We start from the raw sequence: 16749 nt of genomic DNA on the forward strand, positions 1-16749 counted from the left end.
TTACTTTTTAACCATTTATCTAATTCAATTTAAACATGTTTTTCCAATAAAACATCTGAAAGCGAAATTTAAAAGCAGTTATGAAAGTGAAAGCCAGGTACCAAAACCATGTTTTACTTCTAAAATCAGAAAAGGCTAAAGCAACTGAATACCTGAAACAAAAATAAAACCATAGTAGCTGTTGAATCACCAGTGACCCCCACAAGTCTAATTATTCGATTATGTTCTCTATTTTAATAAAAACTTAAAGCAAACAATCAAGTTGAAGTCATTTTGCAGGTTGGGAAAACTTCAATAACTGTTGAAATATTTTTATTTGGGTAAAGTGATAGGTAAATACTTACATGTATGATGGAATAGTGATTTTTCAATTTATTTTGCACATTGTTGTTATTTGCATAGTCATTATTTTCATGAAGTTTAATATTTTTCAGCTGACCTTTTCGTCTGCACTTACCAGAACGAGGCTCCAGTGGGGAACGACTCCTTGAGTCAAATTATGTAGGGAATAACTCAGTTTCGTGAAACAATATAAAAAAATGTTAAATTTTCTACTTTATTCTCACAAAGTACATGCATTTGCTGGGTGTGCGAAACCGCGTACAGTGCAAAACCGGGTACACTGACTCTAATAGAACTATTTTAATTTACAGTTTTTCTGCAAAGATATCCTGACGTCACTACATTATGACGTCAAGATGTGATGCACGTGACGTTGCGTGGACAAACTGGATATAATTTGGTCAAAACCATTAAAAATGCATAAAATAAATGGAAATTTTTTTCATTGTTAGATCGAAATATATTTCACTCGTGAACACCATTATTTACATTTTCACTCATGGCTGCGCCACTCGTAAAAATACTGCATTATGTTCACTCGGTGAAATATATAGAGGATATTTGTTTGTTTTGAATGAATATGGAATAACGTTATATCTCACTTGGAAGTGAGAAAATTTCAAATATTTTCATGAGCGCGTAGCGCGAGTGAAAATGTGAAAATTTTTTCACTTTGAGGTGTGATATTCTATATTCAAGAAAAACAAACACATTTTCTTTTTATTTTTTGCTTAATTACGTTGAGATATGCATTTTGCAACCACTTTTAATCTCAGCGCGGGAAACAGACGCGCGTAAATGAACATGACGTCAGACGTGTTGTGAGGTTAGAAAGACGCACACGACATAAAGTCTAAATGTGATATTTTTAAATGCCTGATAATGATTTTTGTAATATTGCACATTTCTTAACAGAACAAACTAATTTTCAAAAGGAGCAATACTAATCAATCGGATACCGCTTATAAAATGAACGCCTAAAGTGAAATGTACTGGAGGTGTAGCTTCCAAGTAGGCATTGTTAAGCAATTCACTATGCTTGTAATAATTCCGCACACAAATTGTATATCTCATGCATGAGAAACTCACCACCATAGTGTGAATAGTCTGGATAGTGGGTCCTGTGAAAATTTCGAAATTATACCAGCAACTTATTCCGCTGTATATATACAGGGAAAAATTACCATGCCAACTAGTGGCAAGTTTTCAAGGACGCGGTATTATTTGAACATACTAAAGAAAGTGTCAGTCGTGGAACATTTCTTTCAAATTACCTGAAAATTAGACCAACGGTTTAAGAAGAAATGCTGTTTGAACAGCTTTCTGTTTTTAGCTGTTGCGGTCATGTTCTCGACGAATGAGAATGTTTTGCATTATCTTTCTAAAAAGTCATCCAAGGGCCATTTTTGTGAATTTATTTCAGTTTCTGACAAGAACATATTTATATTTTTCGCTATTTTCCTACAGGAAAAAATGACCACGCCCCTCCCCCTCCCGGTGGTATTGTTTTTTTTTTGACAAAACGGAATAATTTGGGAAAAGATAATACGGTTACCTTAAGAACATTTTTAAAATCTGAGCAAATAAGCTGTTTAGAAGGAGGTGTCATTTGCGGCAACTCTGAACGGTTTGGAGAAGTTTTGAAGATGACTTACATGGGGACATCAATATCAAGTTTCATGAACTTCCTCTAAATGAAATATTTTCAATGCAGATGTTGTTAGAAGAAAATGTAGACGGACGGACCGACGGATCTACGACGGGGCTTACATTGAGCACGTTGTGCTGTGGTGAGCTAAAAATTAGCCGCATTTAAATAGACATTTAGTCACTAACTGCAAAATATATTAAATTGACGTGCGAGTTAACGGTTACATCAATGCATGTGAAGGCGTATTATCTTTTCACGTTGATTAATCGGTAAAACAAAAACAAAAGCAAAAGAAAAAAATGCCAGACTGTCGGTTAAACATGACGAGAATCAGATGTATAGATTCTGCCCAAAATAAGATAAAAAATCTACATTTACCGATTTTTGGGCAAAGACGTATTTCAAGAAATTGTAGTTATTTTGAACTCATATATACCTATACATATAGTTGAAACATAATATTAATAATTAGGATTGGCAATTTTACTATGTGGACAATATGAAGACGTCAAAATTCTTCAACGATGAAAACATTCCGTGGATCATTTATTCATGATTCGTCGACGACGTGATTAATCGGAACATCACCAATATTATCGCTTAACAGAATTAGAAGTATGTAGAATTCTCGATGTCATTTTTATAAACGTCATTTAGGGACCCCTTTCCGCGAGACTGTACAATTCAACAAAATGGCGTCTTTGGAAATAATCCTAACAAATCTGCGAGCAAAATTTCATAAAAAGAACATTCAGTAACAGCTAAAACCGTTTTTTTAATTTAATCGACATGGTCGTGTCAGGCTCTTTTTTGGCTGTTCTGTCTCAGTATTGTAAAGACATTATATCTATTATGATACTTTCCGATACTCATAAGAAGAAAATATCTACTTGCGTAGTACACGAATGTTACAAACGATACGATTTTTACGTCAGACTGAACTGGCACTGTACCTTTTTAAAAACAAAGATAAACGTGTCAGACTAAACAAAATCCGAGTACATATAATTTATATGGCTACAAACTGGGCTCTTTCGTTTAAAAATTCGTAGACAATAAAGAAGCTTATCACTGAAAATGTGTCCTCTGGTATATCAAAAAGTCAACAAATATCGCCATTTTTAACTGCAACTAACATTTCTCGCGCCAAAAAAAACAAAACAACAGCAAATGACAAAATACGTCATCCTCCAGTGCAAAGATGACTTTTCATTGCATAATTCTATAGCCTTAGTAAAATAATTGGAATGATGTATTGGTCAATATAAGCGATCTAAATATAGGAGGCAGGGCCAGGAGTTTTGTTGCAGGAATTGATATAATAATTGAGATATCTCCCTTAGTCAGTAAATGAATTTTCTACGTGAAATGGATGATGGATATTCGGCCCGACGACACTGTCATGAATAAACTTTATAAAACCAAACCTACTTTTACGTGTTAAATCCTGAAATAAAGTAATTGAGAATTCCAGTACTTGAAAGCTGTTCTTGCTACTACTTTTTAAAAGCTATATCGAGAATTCTAGAAATATGTAGCCCAGTTTGAAAAGCCACCTTTAATAATATGAATACATACTTTTTATTAGCTCTTTTCGTTATGGTGTTTACTTTGGGGGTAAAAAAGTTTAGATATTATGGTATTTGGAAATAAAATATGTAATTAAAATCATGTGTTGTAGAGCGCGAGATTCGAATGCGGGAGGTCGTGGGTTGGTTCCTTAGCCGCGTTATACAAAAAGTACGAGGAAATGATACTAGTAGCTCCCTCGCTTGGCTGGTACTAGTAACTTCCTCGCTTGGCGCTCAGCATTAAGAGGGTAGTGCTAGGACTGGTCAGCCTGGTGTCAGTATAATGTGACTGGGTTGGGTACCATGTCACGTGTCTACGGCGTGATATTCCAGTGAGGCAGCACTATAAAGTTGGACATTGTGCTCACTGCTACAAGTAGACACCGTCGTTTATATGACTGAAAAATTGTGGAGAAAGACGTTAAACCCGAACACACACACACACCCTCGCTTGGCGCTCAACAATAAGAGGATAGTTCTAGGACTGGGCTCAGTATAACGTGACTGAGCTGGATATCATGTCACGTGTCTACGGCGTGATTTTCCATTGAGGCATCACTATGCAATAAAGTTAGGCATTACGTTCACTGTCACAAAGTCTGTTGAGAAGGACACTGAACCCAAGCACACTGTAACAAAACAAAGCAATGTATATTTGAAATCATATTTATTCATGTCTTTTTATATTTAATTACAGACCGCTGCCCTATGGTGAGACGGGATTCAGTAGAGAAAGTTCAGTGGCGGATGATGGAGTGCTTTCAATATCTTTGTAGAAAGAATGGTATTTCATTCAACAAAAGGTTTGCAAAAATCACAGACGGGTTATCGGGTGCACGAGAAATGACAGACAAATTCAAGGAGATTGTAAAAACTATCGTTTGCCAGTGGGTGATTTTTGAAAAATTTCCGCTACTTAAAGAATTTTTCAACAGTTTTTAGTCAAATGCTGTTTAGAAATATGCTCATGTAGAGGTTGGTATTTTGAAATTATGTGGACCAAACTCTGTGCAAATATTCTTAATCCAGGAAAACTAAGACTTTCAATCGACTGTTATTCCCGTAAGCGATATATACCTGCAGATAAAATATAGATATATCCGAAACTTTATATTCCGCTTCTTGAGAACGTCCATTTTTTTTGTAACAGAAGGATAAAATACTGAGGTAAATAATACAGAAGTATTAGGTTACTGTGCTATCAATTTAGATTTTTAGGCAAGCCGAAGACTTTAATTGCTTGAGAATATAAAACGAAGACCGTAACGTGAATGATCTGGTGTTAAATAAATTCTTATAAAAATTAAATTTGCCCTAAAATGCTTACTTGCATACTTATATTCATGAATAATCATTTGCATAAAATGGCATTCTGTTGTGTATAGGTAAAATAAGCATATTCTTTGCATTATGGGAGTTTTTGGTTAGTTTACCCCTAGATACTAATATATGAGAGTTATATCAAGTATCATCGGAGTCACGCAATGTTTAGAGATAGTACCTAAAAGTTTATATTAAGAAAAACTGTTAAAATTGCTTATATATAACATTTGAGAATGTGCATAATACTCATGTCTTGATTTGATCATTTTGAGGCATGTTATTTCAGATTGTCTGAAACTTCCTTTTTAATTTTCATGTAGCCGCTCTTGTAGGTAGTCCTACCCATCAAGGCATTTATGAATATTTAATCCCCAGTATTGCGGGAAGAACATACTTCAATGCAAAAATGTTATCAAGTACATATGTATTGTTTGAAATTAGAAAATGACTCAAGTTTAATGAAATAAATTCAGATGCACTATTCAAGCTGAAGCTGAAACTTAGATATAATGTTATTTGTACCGTATCACACATCATATATAAAAAACAAGAAAAAGCTCTTGAATATTTACCATGAAAATTGACATAACAATGAAATGACTTACCGCAATGTTTATATTATTTATAACCATACAGTTACTTCGTTTTGTTCCTTTTAACTTGTGTAATAAAGGTGTATAGGTACCTTCAAGGTAGGATTAATATTTGTGCCATTGATTGATATCCAGTTTCGGTACGATATTACGATAGGAATTTTATATGAAAGTCTATGAGAAAGTCCAATAATCTCGCTTGTGGAGAAAAGAAACTTGATTAAAAGATTCCCGCCAAGGAATAAATTCTTTGCATCGGACCAGCAGATGTGCTTAATTGTAAGAAGACACTCTCTCTCAAGAATAAAGTCTTTGCGTCGGACCAGCTGCCATGCTTTATCGTCATCTGAAGATCTATTTTCAGGTATAAAGTCTCTTCGCTGAAGTAGCTGCTCTGCCTATCTTTGATCTCTCTGTCTCTGTCCCTTTGTCTCTCTCTCCGGTGGAGCTCAAACTCCGGAGCTCTCGATCCGGAGGCGAACGCTCTGGCACACTTCCAGTGAATTAATTTTGTCTAATGGTAGAGCGTCCGCCTCCGGAGCGGAAGGTCGCGGAATCGATCTCCGGTCGCGTACAAAGGATGTGAAAAATGGTACCTGTTGCTCCCTTGATATGCTCGGCATTATGCGGATAGAACATGCACTTCTCTCAAACTCGTAATATCGCATAAATGGGATGTGGAGACTGATGTCTAAATTGGTAGAATTTGTTTCAGGATTCAGCTTAAATTAATTAGTGTAAAAGAATAGTAATTTTATATCAGATATAGGATCCGATATACTATTTTCGTGCTGATTATACATGTAAAGGGGAGCAACCGTCTGATATGTTGTAATAGATGAACGTTGATAAATATTTCAGGTAAAATCAAGCAAATCCCCTCATATCATAAAGTTTAAAACATGTTGAAGTAACTATTTTTCACGAAATTAAATCGACAACGGGCCGCATACTAGCTTCTTTTACAAAGCTAAGCTTGTTCTATATCTTCGTTCAATGTTTGTCAGCCGGTCGGATGGTCCATCATGTCCATCATTCGTTTCCGCTCAGTATCTTCGTAACCACTGAGTAGTTTTTCGAAACAACTGCATCCATTGTATACCCCATCATGACATGCATTGTGCACAACCCATTTAAGGTGATCTTTGTCATACTTGGACGTTAAAGGTCAGATAGTTAAACGTCGAGTCCATTCCACTTGTCTGAACCGCGTGCAAGATTTTCATTAATAAGCTTCAATTATATGCTTCATCAAAACAAGTGCAGGCCAGTAAACTTGATTTTTGTCGTCTCCATAAGTTCTCAACCACTGGAAGGATTGTCATAAAGTCAGCATCAAATGGTAAACTCATCACGACGGTGGACATAGCACAAACCCCAGGTCCCTAGTTCCAAGGTCAAGGTAACACTTCATATCGTTCAAACCGCTTTTAAGATTTTCATAAAACTAGCATCAGTTGTCTGTTCTATGGAGACGACGTGCAGAGCACATGATCCGAGTCAATAAAGTCACACATAGAGATCGAAGATCAAATAGATAAAAATTCTTGTCCACTCTATACTTGCTATTGCACTAAAGTGGAAGTTAGTTTACGCAGTATGAAGATTGAAGCCAGATCACAATGTCTAGGGTTACGGTCGAACTTAGAGGTAAAAAGCATATCTTGTATCCAAATGCCCAGCGTTATATTGATGACATTCTCCGTTCAGTGACATCAACATCCTAGTGAACTGATACGACTGCTCGGTTGACGCAAAATTACCTCCTCAGGCATATAATAAATATGATTCATTTGAATGTCATTCCAAATTCTGTCATTCGACGTTACGTAAAGTCGATGCGGTTAAAAACCGTTGCTTTGATTCATGCGAGAGGTTGACTCAATCTGTATAAACCAAATTGCAGAAGTACAAACACATTAACAGTAAACAAATCAAGACAATAAGGCAAACCATTGGCAATTCTAAAATTTCGAATTTCACATTTGATCGCTAAACCATTTTACGTAAGTACTAACGTCTTTTATCTTTGATTATGACAAAACTTTCTACATCATGCAGGCAGATAAAAATCCTTATTCTTGTTTCCAAATTAGTATATCTTTTTACAAGAGTTGCCTTAAGAAAATAGTAAAACCCAAGTGCACAGTTTCTTTTTTGGTCGGTATGTAATCAGCAGACTTTAACAGTATAGTTATTGACTATTACGTCTAATACCTAATTACAGGTAATGTAAAATACTTTGGCATTGCTAAAGGCAGCATCAGTTGGGATTTAAACACATCTGGACATTTTTAAAGAGTAAAACGTGAATATACGAGGGGCGTTCAATAAATACCCGGAAAAGTGCTCTGAATTCTTCATGTATCATCAAAAATAAATGAAAATGTTATAAAATGTAGACTAGGGAATACTGAGTTGATTTGTTAAAATTAGATTGTCTTTGGATAAATAATAAGTAAATGCGAATCCCCATGGCAACGTCATGTGACGTCATCCAGCCCAATTTTGTATCTTTTTCTATTTTACATGCACTAAAACATTACTTGCCACTTACCTATTTTTCAAGCTACCTTTTCTTAAATTGTGTGAATATTGATATGAAAAGTAAGCGTTACGTCAATAACGTCAAATTATAAATGTGACATCATTAAAATATTTGGCAGGCATATTGAGTTGGTCGTCGCTTTAAAATCAGTGTTGAACGGAGATGTGAGATAACAAAATCAAAGAAAGAGACAAATGCTATGCTGAAAAAGGTGGACAATGCCCTGGAGAAAACAAAATTTTATTAGTGGGATGTAACGTTTAAAAGTGGTCAGGAGAATATTGCTGACGACTTGTGTTACAGGCATGAAAAATAACACTCAGTCACATTTAATAAATTAAAGAGTTCCTTGATAGGGCATCAGTTCAGTGTCCAGTTTCTTCAATACGACAGCAACATCATATGAACAGTATTTATTATTTCTTAGGAAGATGTAAAATGGATTTAATGGTGATAAACATTGAATCAATGGTAATCACGAGTTGCATTGATTAATTAAGTGTGATATGACAGCATCATAATGACGTTGGGCCGCTTTTGAGGTGATGGCGTTGTCTAGGAGACGACAAATAAATATTGTGCATGTTCTGAAATCTGTAATTTAGGTATTTGCATTCAGTATGTTCATATCCGTCATATTTTCAAATTTTAGCAAAATGAGACCAGAAATAAAGACATGAGAGCACTTTTCCGGATATTTATTGAACACCCCTCGTACTGTTATCGAAGGAACTAAGGTTGTGTTTTGAAGTCTGCAAAGGAAATTAAAGTCAATATAATTATATTCAGATCTAGTAATTCTTACTTTAAAACATCAACACTTTGACTAGAATTTAGCAAACTCTCACGCCTTTTTATTTGTAGTGAAACATTGCACGTGGTTTGTTTAGGTTGTTGTTTTATGGTATTTAAAATGAAATAAAAATGTTTCGTGTTTTGTTTCGGTAATTGGTGAAAGTACTTCATGTTTTGTTCAGAAACACTATCTTATTTACTATATGGTGAATCATAGTTAATGTTTTGTTTCGATAGTTATTATGAAATTGTTCTAGGGTAAATTTCAGATATATCTAGTGAAACATGGTTCATGTTTTGTTTCTGCAGTTACTATGATATTTGTAATGAAAGTATTTTCAGATATATTTATTGAAACATGGTTCATGTTTTGTTTCTACAGTTACTATGATATTTGTAATGAAAATAATTTCACATATATTTAGTGAAACATGGTTCATGTTTTGTTTCTACAGTTATTATGATATTTGTAATGATGTAATTTTAGACATTTAGTGAAACATGGTTCATGTTTTGTTTCTACAGTTACTATGATATTTGTAATGAAAGTAATGTCAAATATATTCAGTGAAACATGGTTCATGTTTTGTTTCTACAGTTACTATGATATTTGTAATGAAAGTAATTTCAAATATATTTAGTGAAACATGGTTTATGTTTTGTTTCTACAGTTAATATGATATTTGTAATGAAATTAATTTCAGATATACCGGTTTTTAGTAAAACAGGGTTCATGTTTTGTTTCTATAGTTACTATGATATTTGTAATGAGAGAAATTTCAGATAAATTTAAGGTTACGAAGTAGGCCTTGAGAAACAAAAATCAAACAACACCAAGTCATAGAAAGAAAGATTTGTTTGACATGAAAATTGAACAGCATGTAAAACATGTATATTATTTTACGAAACAAGTGTCGGTATACTGATATAAACATTGAATTCCAGAAAATGACTGCCTATAGGGGCCCCACTTTCGGACAGTCAAACGCCTTTAAAAACTCACCATTTTCAAAGAACTGTTACACATGTTTGTTTTGATGCATTTGCAATAGCGTGCGAGTGGTGAAATTTCACATAACAAGGTGGAACACAGTTTTAAGCAATTGTTTATCTTTATTTCTTTACAAATGGCATTCATTTTCAAAGGGAAACAACTTTTTCTCGACGATTACTTAAAATAATCGGAAAAGGTTGTCTCCTTTTGAAAATGTATGCCATTTGTACTTAAAATAATCGGAAAAAGTTGTCTCCCTTTGAAAATGAATACCATTTGTAAAGAAATAAAGATAAACATTTGCCGAAAACTGTGTTCCATCTTGTTATGCGAAATTTCACCACTCGCACGCTATTGCAAATGCATCAAAACGAACATGTGTAATTGTTCTTTGAAAATGGTGAGTTTTTAAAGGCGTTTAACTGTCCGGAAGTGGAGCCCCTTTCGGCAGTCCTTTTCCGGAATTCAATGTTTATATCAGTATACTGACACTTGTTTCGTAAAGTAATATACATGTTTTACAAGCTGTTCAATGTTCAGGTCAAACAACTCTTTCTTTCTATGATTTCGTGTTGTTTGAGTTTTGTTTCTCAAGGCTTAATTCTCAACCTTAATGAAACATGGTCCATAGATATTGTGATAATTATAATGAGAGTTATTTCCGACATTTTAGTGAAACATGGATCATGTTTTCTTATGATAGTTAATATGACATTTGAAGTGAAACATAACATAACATGCTTACGTTTTATTCCGAAAATTGTTGTTGCATTTTAAAGATACTGCTTTTACGTAGCTACATGCTACCACTTTAACTTGCAAAGTACATCGCAGAGTGTGTGTATTTATATATTTGTCACAAATACATGTTATCTGATTTATTGATATTGTCATCGTCTTTAAAAATTTGGATATTGATGCCGGAGTATCAAAGCAAGGTCTCTTTCATGTCAGATACCGTTTGTTCCCATTAAAGAAACAGGTGATATTAACTCTAATAAGTACCACAAATATTGCGGTTAAATTTTAATATACTGGTTCGAGTCGTAAATTCGGCCACTTTTAGCGGTTTTTCATAAATATTTCTTTTCTTTATACAACGGATTTTTACAAAAGTTCTACCATATGTGCTTTAATACAAGCAACATTGATTGTTATCATTAACGGCCGTTTACAGTGTGGTAAATAACAAAACCGCGCTCAAAATAACGGCCAGGTTTAGCCTCCACATTTTACCTTCTAGAGGTTGTAAATATTCGGCCACTTTTTAAACATAAAGTTGGTTATATTTTCAACGTTGTCTTGGGAATAAATCGATGCTACAGCCAAAATCGTTCCTTTTCCAACAAACTGCAATCAATTTTCAATAGCATATCTCGTGGGAAATATTTGCCAACGGAGAATTAAAATGCGCCTGTCATTCTTCTCATATCGGAATGACGTAGTTTAATTTTTACGTCACTGTTTATTACACATTCTAGCATGAAACTGTTGTTCTTGTCACTTTTCGGGGGAGTTTTAACAGAAGAGTAAACATATGTTAACAGAGAAATTCTCGCTTTCACGTGCTGTTATAACACCTTTTTATATATGCGCATTCCATGGCAAAGCGTAAATGTATTACGGCTCCAAAACGAATAATTCAAATGGAAATGACGTTAACGTGAAAAAAAACAACGTAGACTTTACCGCGCATTTCAAATTCAATGACGTTGAAGGACAATATATTCATTTACTTGGTTTTTACGTGTTTTATGCTAGTTAGCGCATGTTCTTTTTGTGTTTATAAATTTGAATTAACCCTTACCGGGCCTCAGCATAATCGAGCGCATGCGTTGACGTCATGCGACCCGCGAGACAAAATATTTGCTATTTAGAGTACGCAACTTGAGGTAAGGACAACTTTTTTTCTACTCACCTCAACTTGTTGTTTTTTTGCCGACTTTGTTGCTAACGCAAGCGCTTGTGATGACACAGATGTATTCTCAAGCATCTGGCTCCAAAAAACCTTTAAAAAGTGGGTGGCCGAACATTTACGACCTGGCCGAATTTACGACGTGAACCAGTAAAGAGAAATTGCAGATATATTTTGTATAAATGATGTAATGATTAAGAATATCTGCTCTATTAAACATTATTTTTCCATTTACTGTTTCAGCCACTCTTTCCATAACAAGGGATTTCATTCATTTCTCTTTAAATGTAAGACAAAACCGTTGATATCATTTATCATTCTAAAGAACTAAAGTAAAGTTTTCAAAATATCTTGATTAACTTTGAACTTATCGTCCATTGTAGATTTCAGCAATTTTCGACACCAAACATTTAAAAAATAATTTTGAATTTAATTTTAAATAGACTGTTATAAAACTTTTAAAATATCTTTGCAACTATAGAAAAGAGGATAAATATCCAACAGAGAAAGCCACCTTCCAAAAACACCGCCTTCCCAAACGTTAACCTAGTACGCAGACGCGCGTACGACCAACACACACCCTCTCACACGAAGCAAACACACAAGGACAAAACGAACAAATAAAAGAACACAGTAGGGCATCACCTTGGAACGATCAGTTGGGAAGCTTAAACCGGTTTATGGTGCACCTAACCTCACTCTTACCCCACCATGTTCCAAAGTCACAGGACAGTGTAAATAAAAGTTAAACACACTTTCATGTAGAAAGTGTGATTTTGCCAGATGTTTCCACAGAAAAATACATTTTTGGCTATAAAATTGACTTCAATGAAGATATCTTGAAAATTTAAAAACATCCCAATACCATTCTCGGAGACGTTTAAAATGATGTATAATTTTATGTATTTTATTTTCGAGTCTTGAATTTCATGAAAAAACCCGTTACTAATCTGATTAAGTGGTTCAGACAGAAAATGTTTTGTTTAATTGCACATTTATTCATAATATTGAAGCAGTACTAGCATTGTCGTTTTAATGACATGCATTAAAATCTATTTCCATGTTGCTGAATTGTATATGTTGCTACAAGGTGCTGATGATGTCCTCCACATTTTAATTTTAAATGGGCAAGTCTGCAGGTTTCGATTTTTAGAGAGTTATTTTATCGTTATGGACAATATCCATAAAGAACCGTTGCAGATGTACGGAGGTTTTATGCAGAGAAAAAATGCTAAAAAAGGAATATTATAACGTTGTTGTAAATGTCTGTTTAATGTAGAAGAAAACATTATGTATACATGTCTATCAAAATTAAGTACATTCATAATAACTTAAAACGTCGTTGTAAATGTCTGTTTAACATTATGTATAGATGTCTATCGAAATTAAGTACATAATAACTTAAAACGTTGTTGTAAAGGTCTGCTTAAAGTAGAAGAAAAAATTATGTATACATGTCTATCGAAATAAAATACATAATAACTTAAGGTATTTCTGCAAATTGAAATTAGAAATTCATGTGAAAAATCAGAACCCTCGAAACAGATTTCGAAATGCAAGGACACAAAAATGTATGATAAAAGTTGAAAAGCTATATCTGTAGGTAAACTTGCGAGCATAAAAGCTACGCTGAACCCTATCTCCACGGTGCTTTGGAAGAAAATGAGTGAACATTTTTGGTGCAAAATTTTGGTATCGTATGCAACCTAAAATGCTATAAAATATTTATTTTCAAATCAAAGAAATGCCGAAATAGTGCACACGAGCGTTACTTTTTCAATAAAATGTCGTTAAACATTCTAATGCGCAAAACACGTTCACAGTTTTTCTAAAATATTTCGCCGCCATGTTTATTTCAAGGAATAAAATATATGATTGTTCTCCTACCTGAGATTTCCTTTCTGAAATATGTATGTCTACTTATTCATGGCTAGAGATATCCATTAAGTATAGTTTTCACTGTCCCATCTCCTTAATCTGTTACCGATCCTTCACATTTAACGAATAAACGCAATGTGTAATGATAGTTTTTCGCTTTACACACCTCCCTTGGACAAGAAAGCCGTTTCACTTAAAATTTGTAAGCATCCGCTGACAAAATATTACTGAAAGATCGAAACTTTTTTTAAATAAAGTTGAATTTCAATCATTTTCAAAAACTGGAAATATTGCACATTGTGTTGAATTTATAAATCCCCAAAATAAACCATTTTAGATCTTTTCCGGGAACTATACGTTTCAGCCGAACACCGCATTTCAAGATGACACAAAACTGATTTCTCTTCGTAAACAATGTCAAAGTTCACCTGAGGAACATTGCTGAAAAAGTAAAAGTGCTTACTTGTTTCAGTTTTACGTCCTGTAGAAAACAATCAACTTTCAGCTTTAAATGCATAGATGTTCTATAATTATTCCAATATAAAAAACCGTCCGATCTTTTCCGTGAGAAATAAAACAAAGCAAATTTAACTATTTGTTTACACTTCAACCATGTGAAATTAAAGGCATATATTATCACGAGAATCCCGTGCATTTTGAACCTCGTGGTGAATAAACTGAATTTACTTTAAAGTATGGTGTCTCAGTTGAGCCAGTTATTTGTTCATTTCAGAGAACATACATTAAAGAAGTGTTTATGAGATTATGCATGTGTATGAATATTTACTAGTCTACTTTAAATTAACGACGATAGAAAACAAGTGTGCACTCGACAAATAGCAAGTCTATCATTTTCAGGTGTATACTGAACACTGATCACAATGTTCGTAATTTTCAGATAAAGAACTCGTTATCTTTGGTTTCGTAGACAGTCTTAGTACTGGACCGCTGTTTCCGCTGTCAACACCGCAGTAATGTAAAGTCAATGTCCATTTCTATGCCGGAATTTCAATGCACATTTATTATCAGTTTAAATCTATGAAAGTGTGAAAAATATCATTGTTTAACGAAGAACCAAGATGCAGAAAAGTTACTTTTGAGATATTGCTGATTTTATCCATCAGGTTTTCGCGTGAGAAGTTCAACTGATTGCATTTTGTAAAATGTTTCGTACTTATCTACAACTGTATACAAATTGTATTACCTCTTAACATATTTGGCTGTACATTTTTTCTGCGATTTATTCTCACTGTGTTTTCAAAAACATGCTGCATTATTCTCATTTTGTTCAAAAAGTCGACAGATCAATATTGATTAGTTTACGACGCATGAAACATCTAATAAGGAATCACTATACACATCGAACTTGTCCCGGACCAGTATGCGGAAATATGTGGCCTAATGTTTCAAGATTGTCTAAAAATATTTGCCTATATCGTGATAAAGCAAATATTTCGATTGTTTTTATAATTTATAAATATACAATCACGTATGAGTGAGAAAGTTACGCTAAGTAATTTCGTAGTTACCGTAGGAAGTGCCGAACATTCCATTTCCACCAAATTTTCCGTGAGATAAGCAGCGCGTAAGTACATAAATTCCACTATAATAAATTAAACTTTTCTTATACTTGCACAATCCTTGAAAAGAATTTTGGATCGTTGCCAAATCTTGTTCACATTAAGTCTGAGACTTGTCTTACAATTTTAGGCAGTTTGGTACACCATACGTACAAAATCATTGTCCGCGCATTGCACTACTTTTATGTATGCTGAAAATAGCAATATGTACAGATTTATTTTCGTTTTAATACATGAGGTGGTCAGATTTTAAAACAGATTTTGTAATAAGTTTAGTTCTATTCAGTAAGACAATTCTCTTATGCACTAATTGAAACTTTGAACTAACTTTTGCCATTCATGAATTTTTAATAAAGTATTTTGAAAGGATTTATAAATCTAACCAAAAATTTGGAGAAATACAAGTAAAATATCTTCTTTGTTTATTTCCAAATTTTTGTTTTACTTTTTATACAGCTACTTTTAGTTCAGGTCTTGCAAACTGATCTGTTTTTGTATTCTGGAACAGCTGCATTTGAAAGCTTTTGTTCACTATATTTTCACACTTCAAATGAAGGTCACTCTAAATTCAAGATGGCGGAAGTACCTTAAAACGTTGTTGTAAATGTCTGTCTAATGTAGAAGAAATAAATAATATATATAGTTTATTTCAGGAAAAAACCTATTACTGATTAGGCGGATCAAATAGTATATTTTTTGTTTATTTGCACATCTATTTATAATATTGATGCAGTACTAGCATTACAGTTGTTATGACATGCATAGAAAATCTATTTCCATGTACGTGTTTGCGAATTGCTGAATTGTATATGTTGACGATTTCCTCCACATTTGATAATGGGCATACCTACAGGTTTCGATATTTAGAGAGTTATTTTATCGTTAGTAGCAATATCTATAAAGTACTGTTGCAAATATACGGCGGATTTAAGATATACAAGCCAGGCAGAAAAAAGATGCTACAAGAGGCTTTGATCATACCGTAAAATTCCACTTAAATGATATTCATTTTATAATCTATATCATATGATTTATAATATTAAAATGGTGTTGTTAATGTCTTTTGAATGTAGAAAAAACATTATGTATACATGTCTATCGAAATTAAATAAATAGTTACTTTTGGGCACGATCTCAGTCCTCAATGTAATTGTTTGCCATGCAATAAATTGTTCTATTTTGTTTGTCAAACATTATATTTTCTGTCATCTTAGCACATTGCTGACACACGGTACCCAGACTTAATGTGGAACAATTGCAGTCATTTCTGATACATGTATCATTAAGTGGAAGTGTATTACTTTGCTTTACGAGATGTAATTAGAGCCATCGCGAAATGCGGTTACGTTTTGAGACTGGGAAAGTAAAATGAACATGATTTTCGACGTTTATGTGTGACCTTAACCCAGGACTTGATGACCTAGACTACGCACTTTGTATGTCGCTTTGACGAGTTTAATAGATGCTGACAGTTTTATGACAATCCTTCCAGAGGTTAACGTCTTGAATGATGGTTGACGTTTTGAAATTAGAACATCACAAAATTATAGAAAGAAACA

At 33.8% G+C, this 16749-nt stretch overlaps 1 protein-coding gene across 1 annotated transcript in view; it reads left to right on the top strand.

Moving 5' to 3' along the window:
- LOC123537119 (nuclear receptor ROR-beta-like) overlaps nt 1–4506 on the top strand; it is a 49358-nt gene extending 44852 nt beyond the window's left edge. The window contains exon 9 of the mRNA XM_053527880.1: nt 4262–4506. Coding sequence (XP_053383855.1) covers nt 4262–4506 — 245 coding nt within the window. The remainder of the gene's footprint in view (nt 1–4261) is intronic.
- The last annotated feature ends 12243 nt before the right edge of the window (nt 4507–16749 follow it).

Source organism: Mercenaria mercenaria, chromosome 17, assembly GCF_021730395.1.
Source record: "Mercenaria mercenaria strain notata chromosome 17, MADL_Memer_1, whole genome shotgun sequence".
Lineage (NCBI taxonomy): Eukaryota > Metazoa > Mollusca > Bivalvia > Venerida > Veneridae > Mercenaria > Mercenaria mercenaria.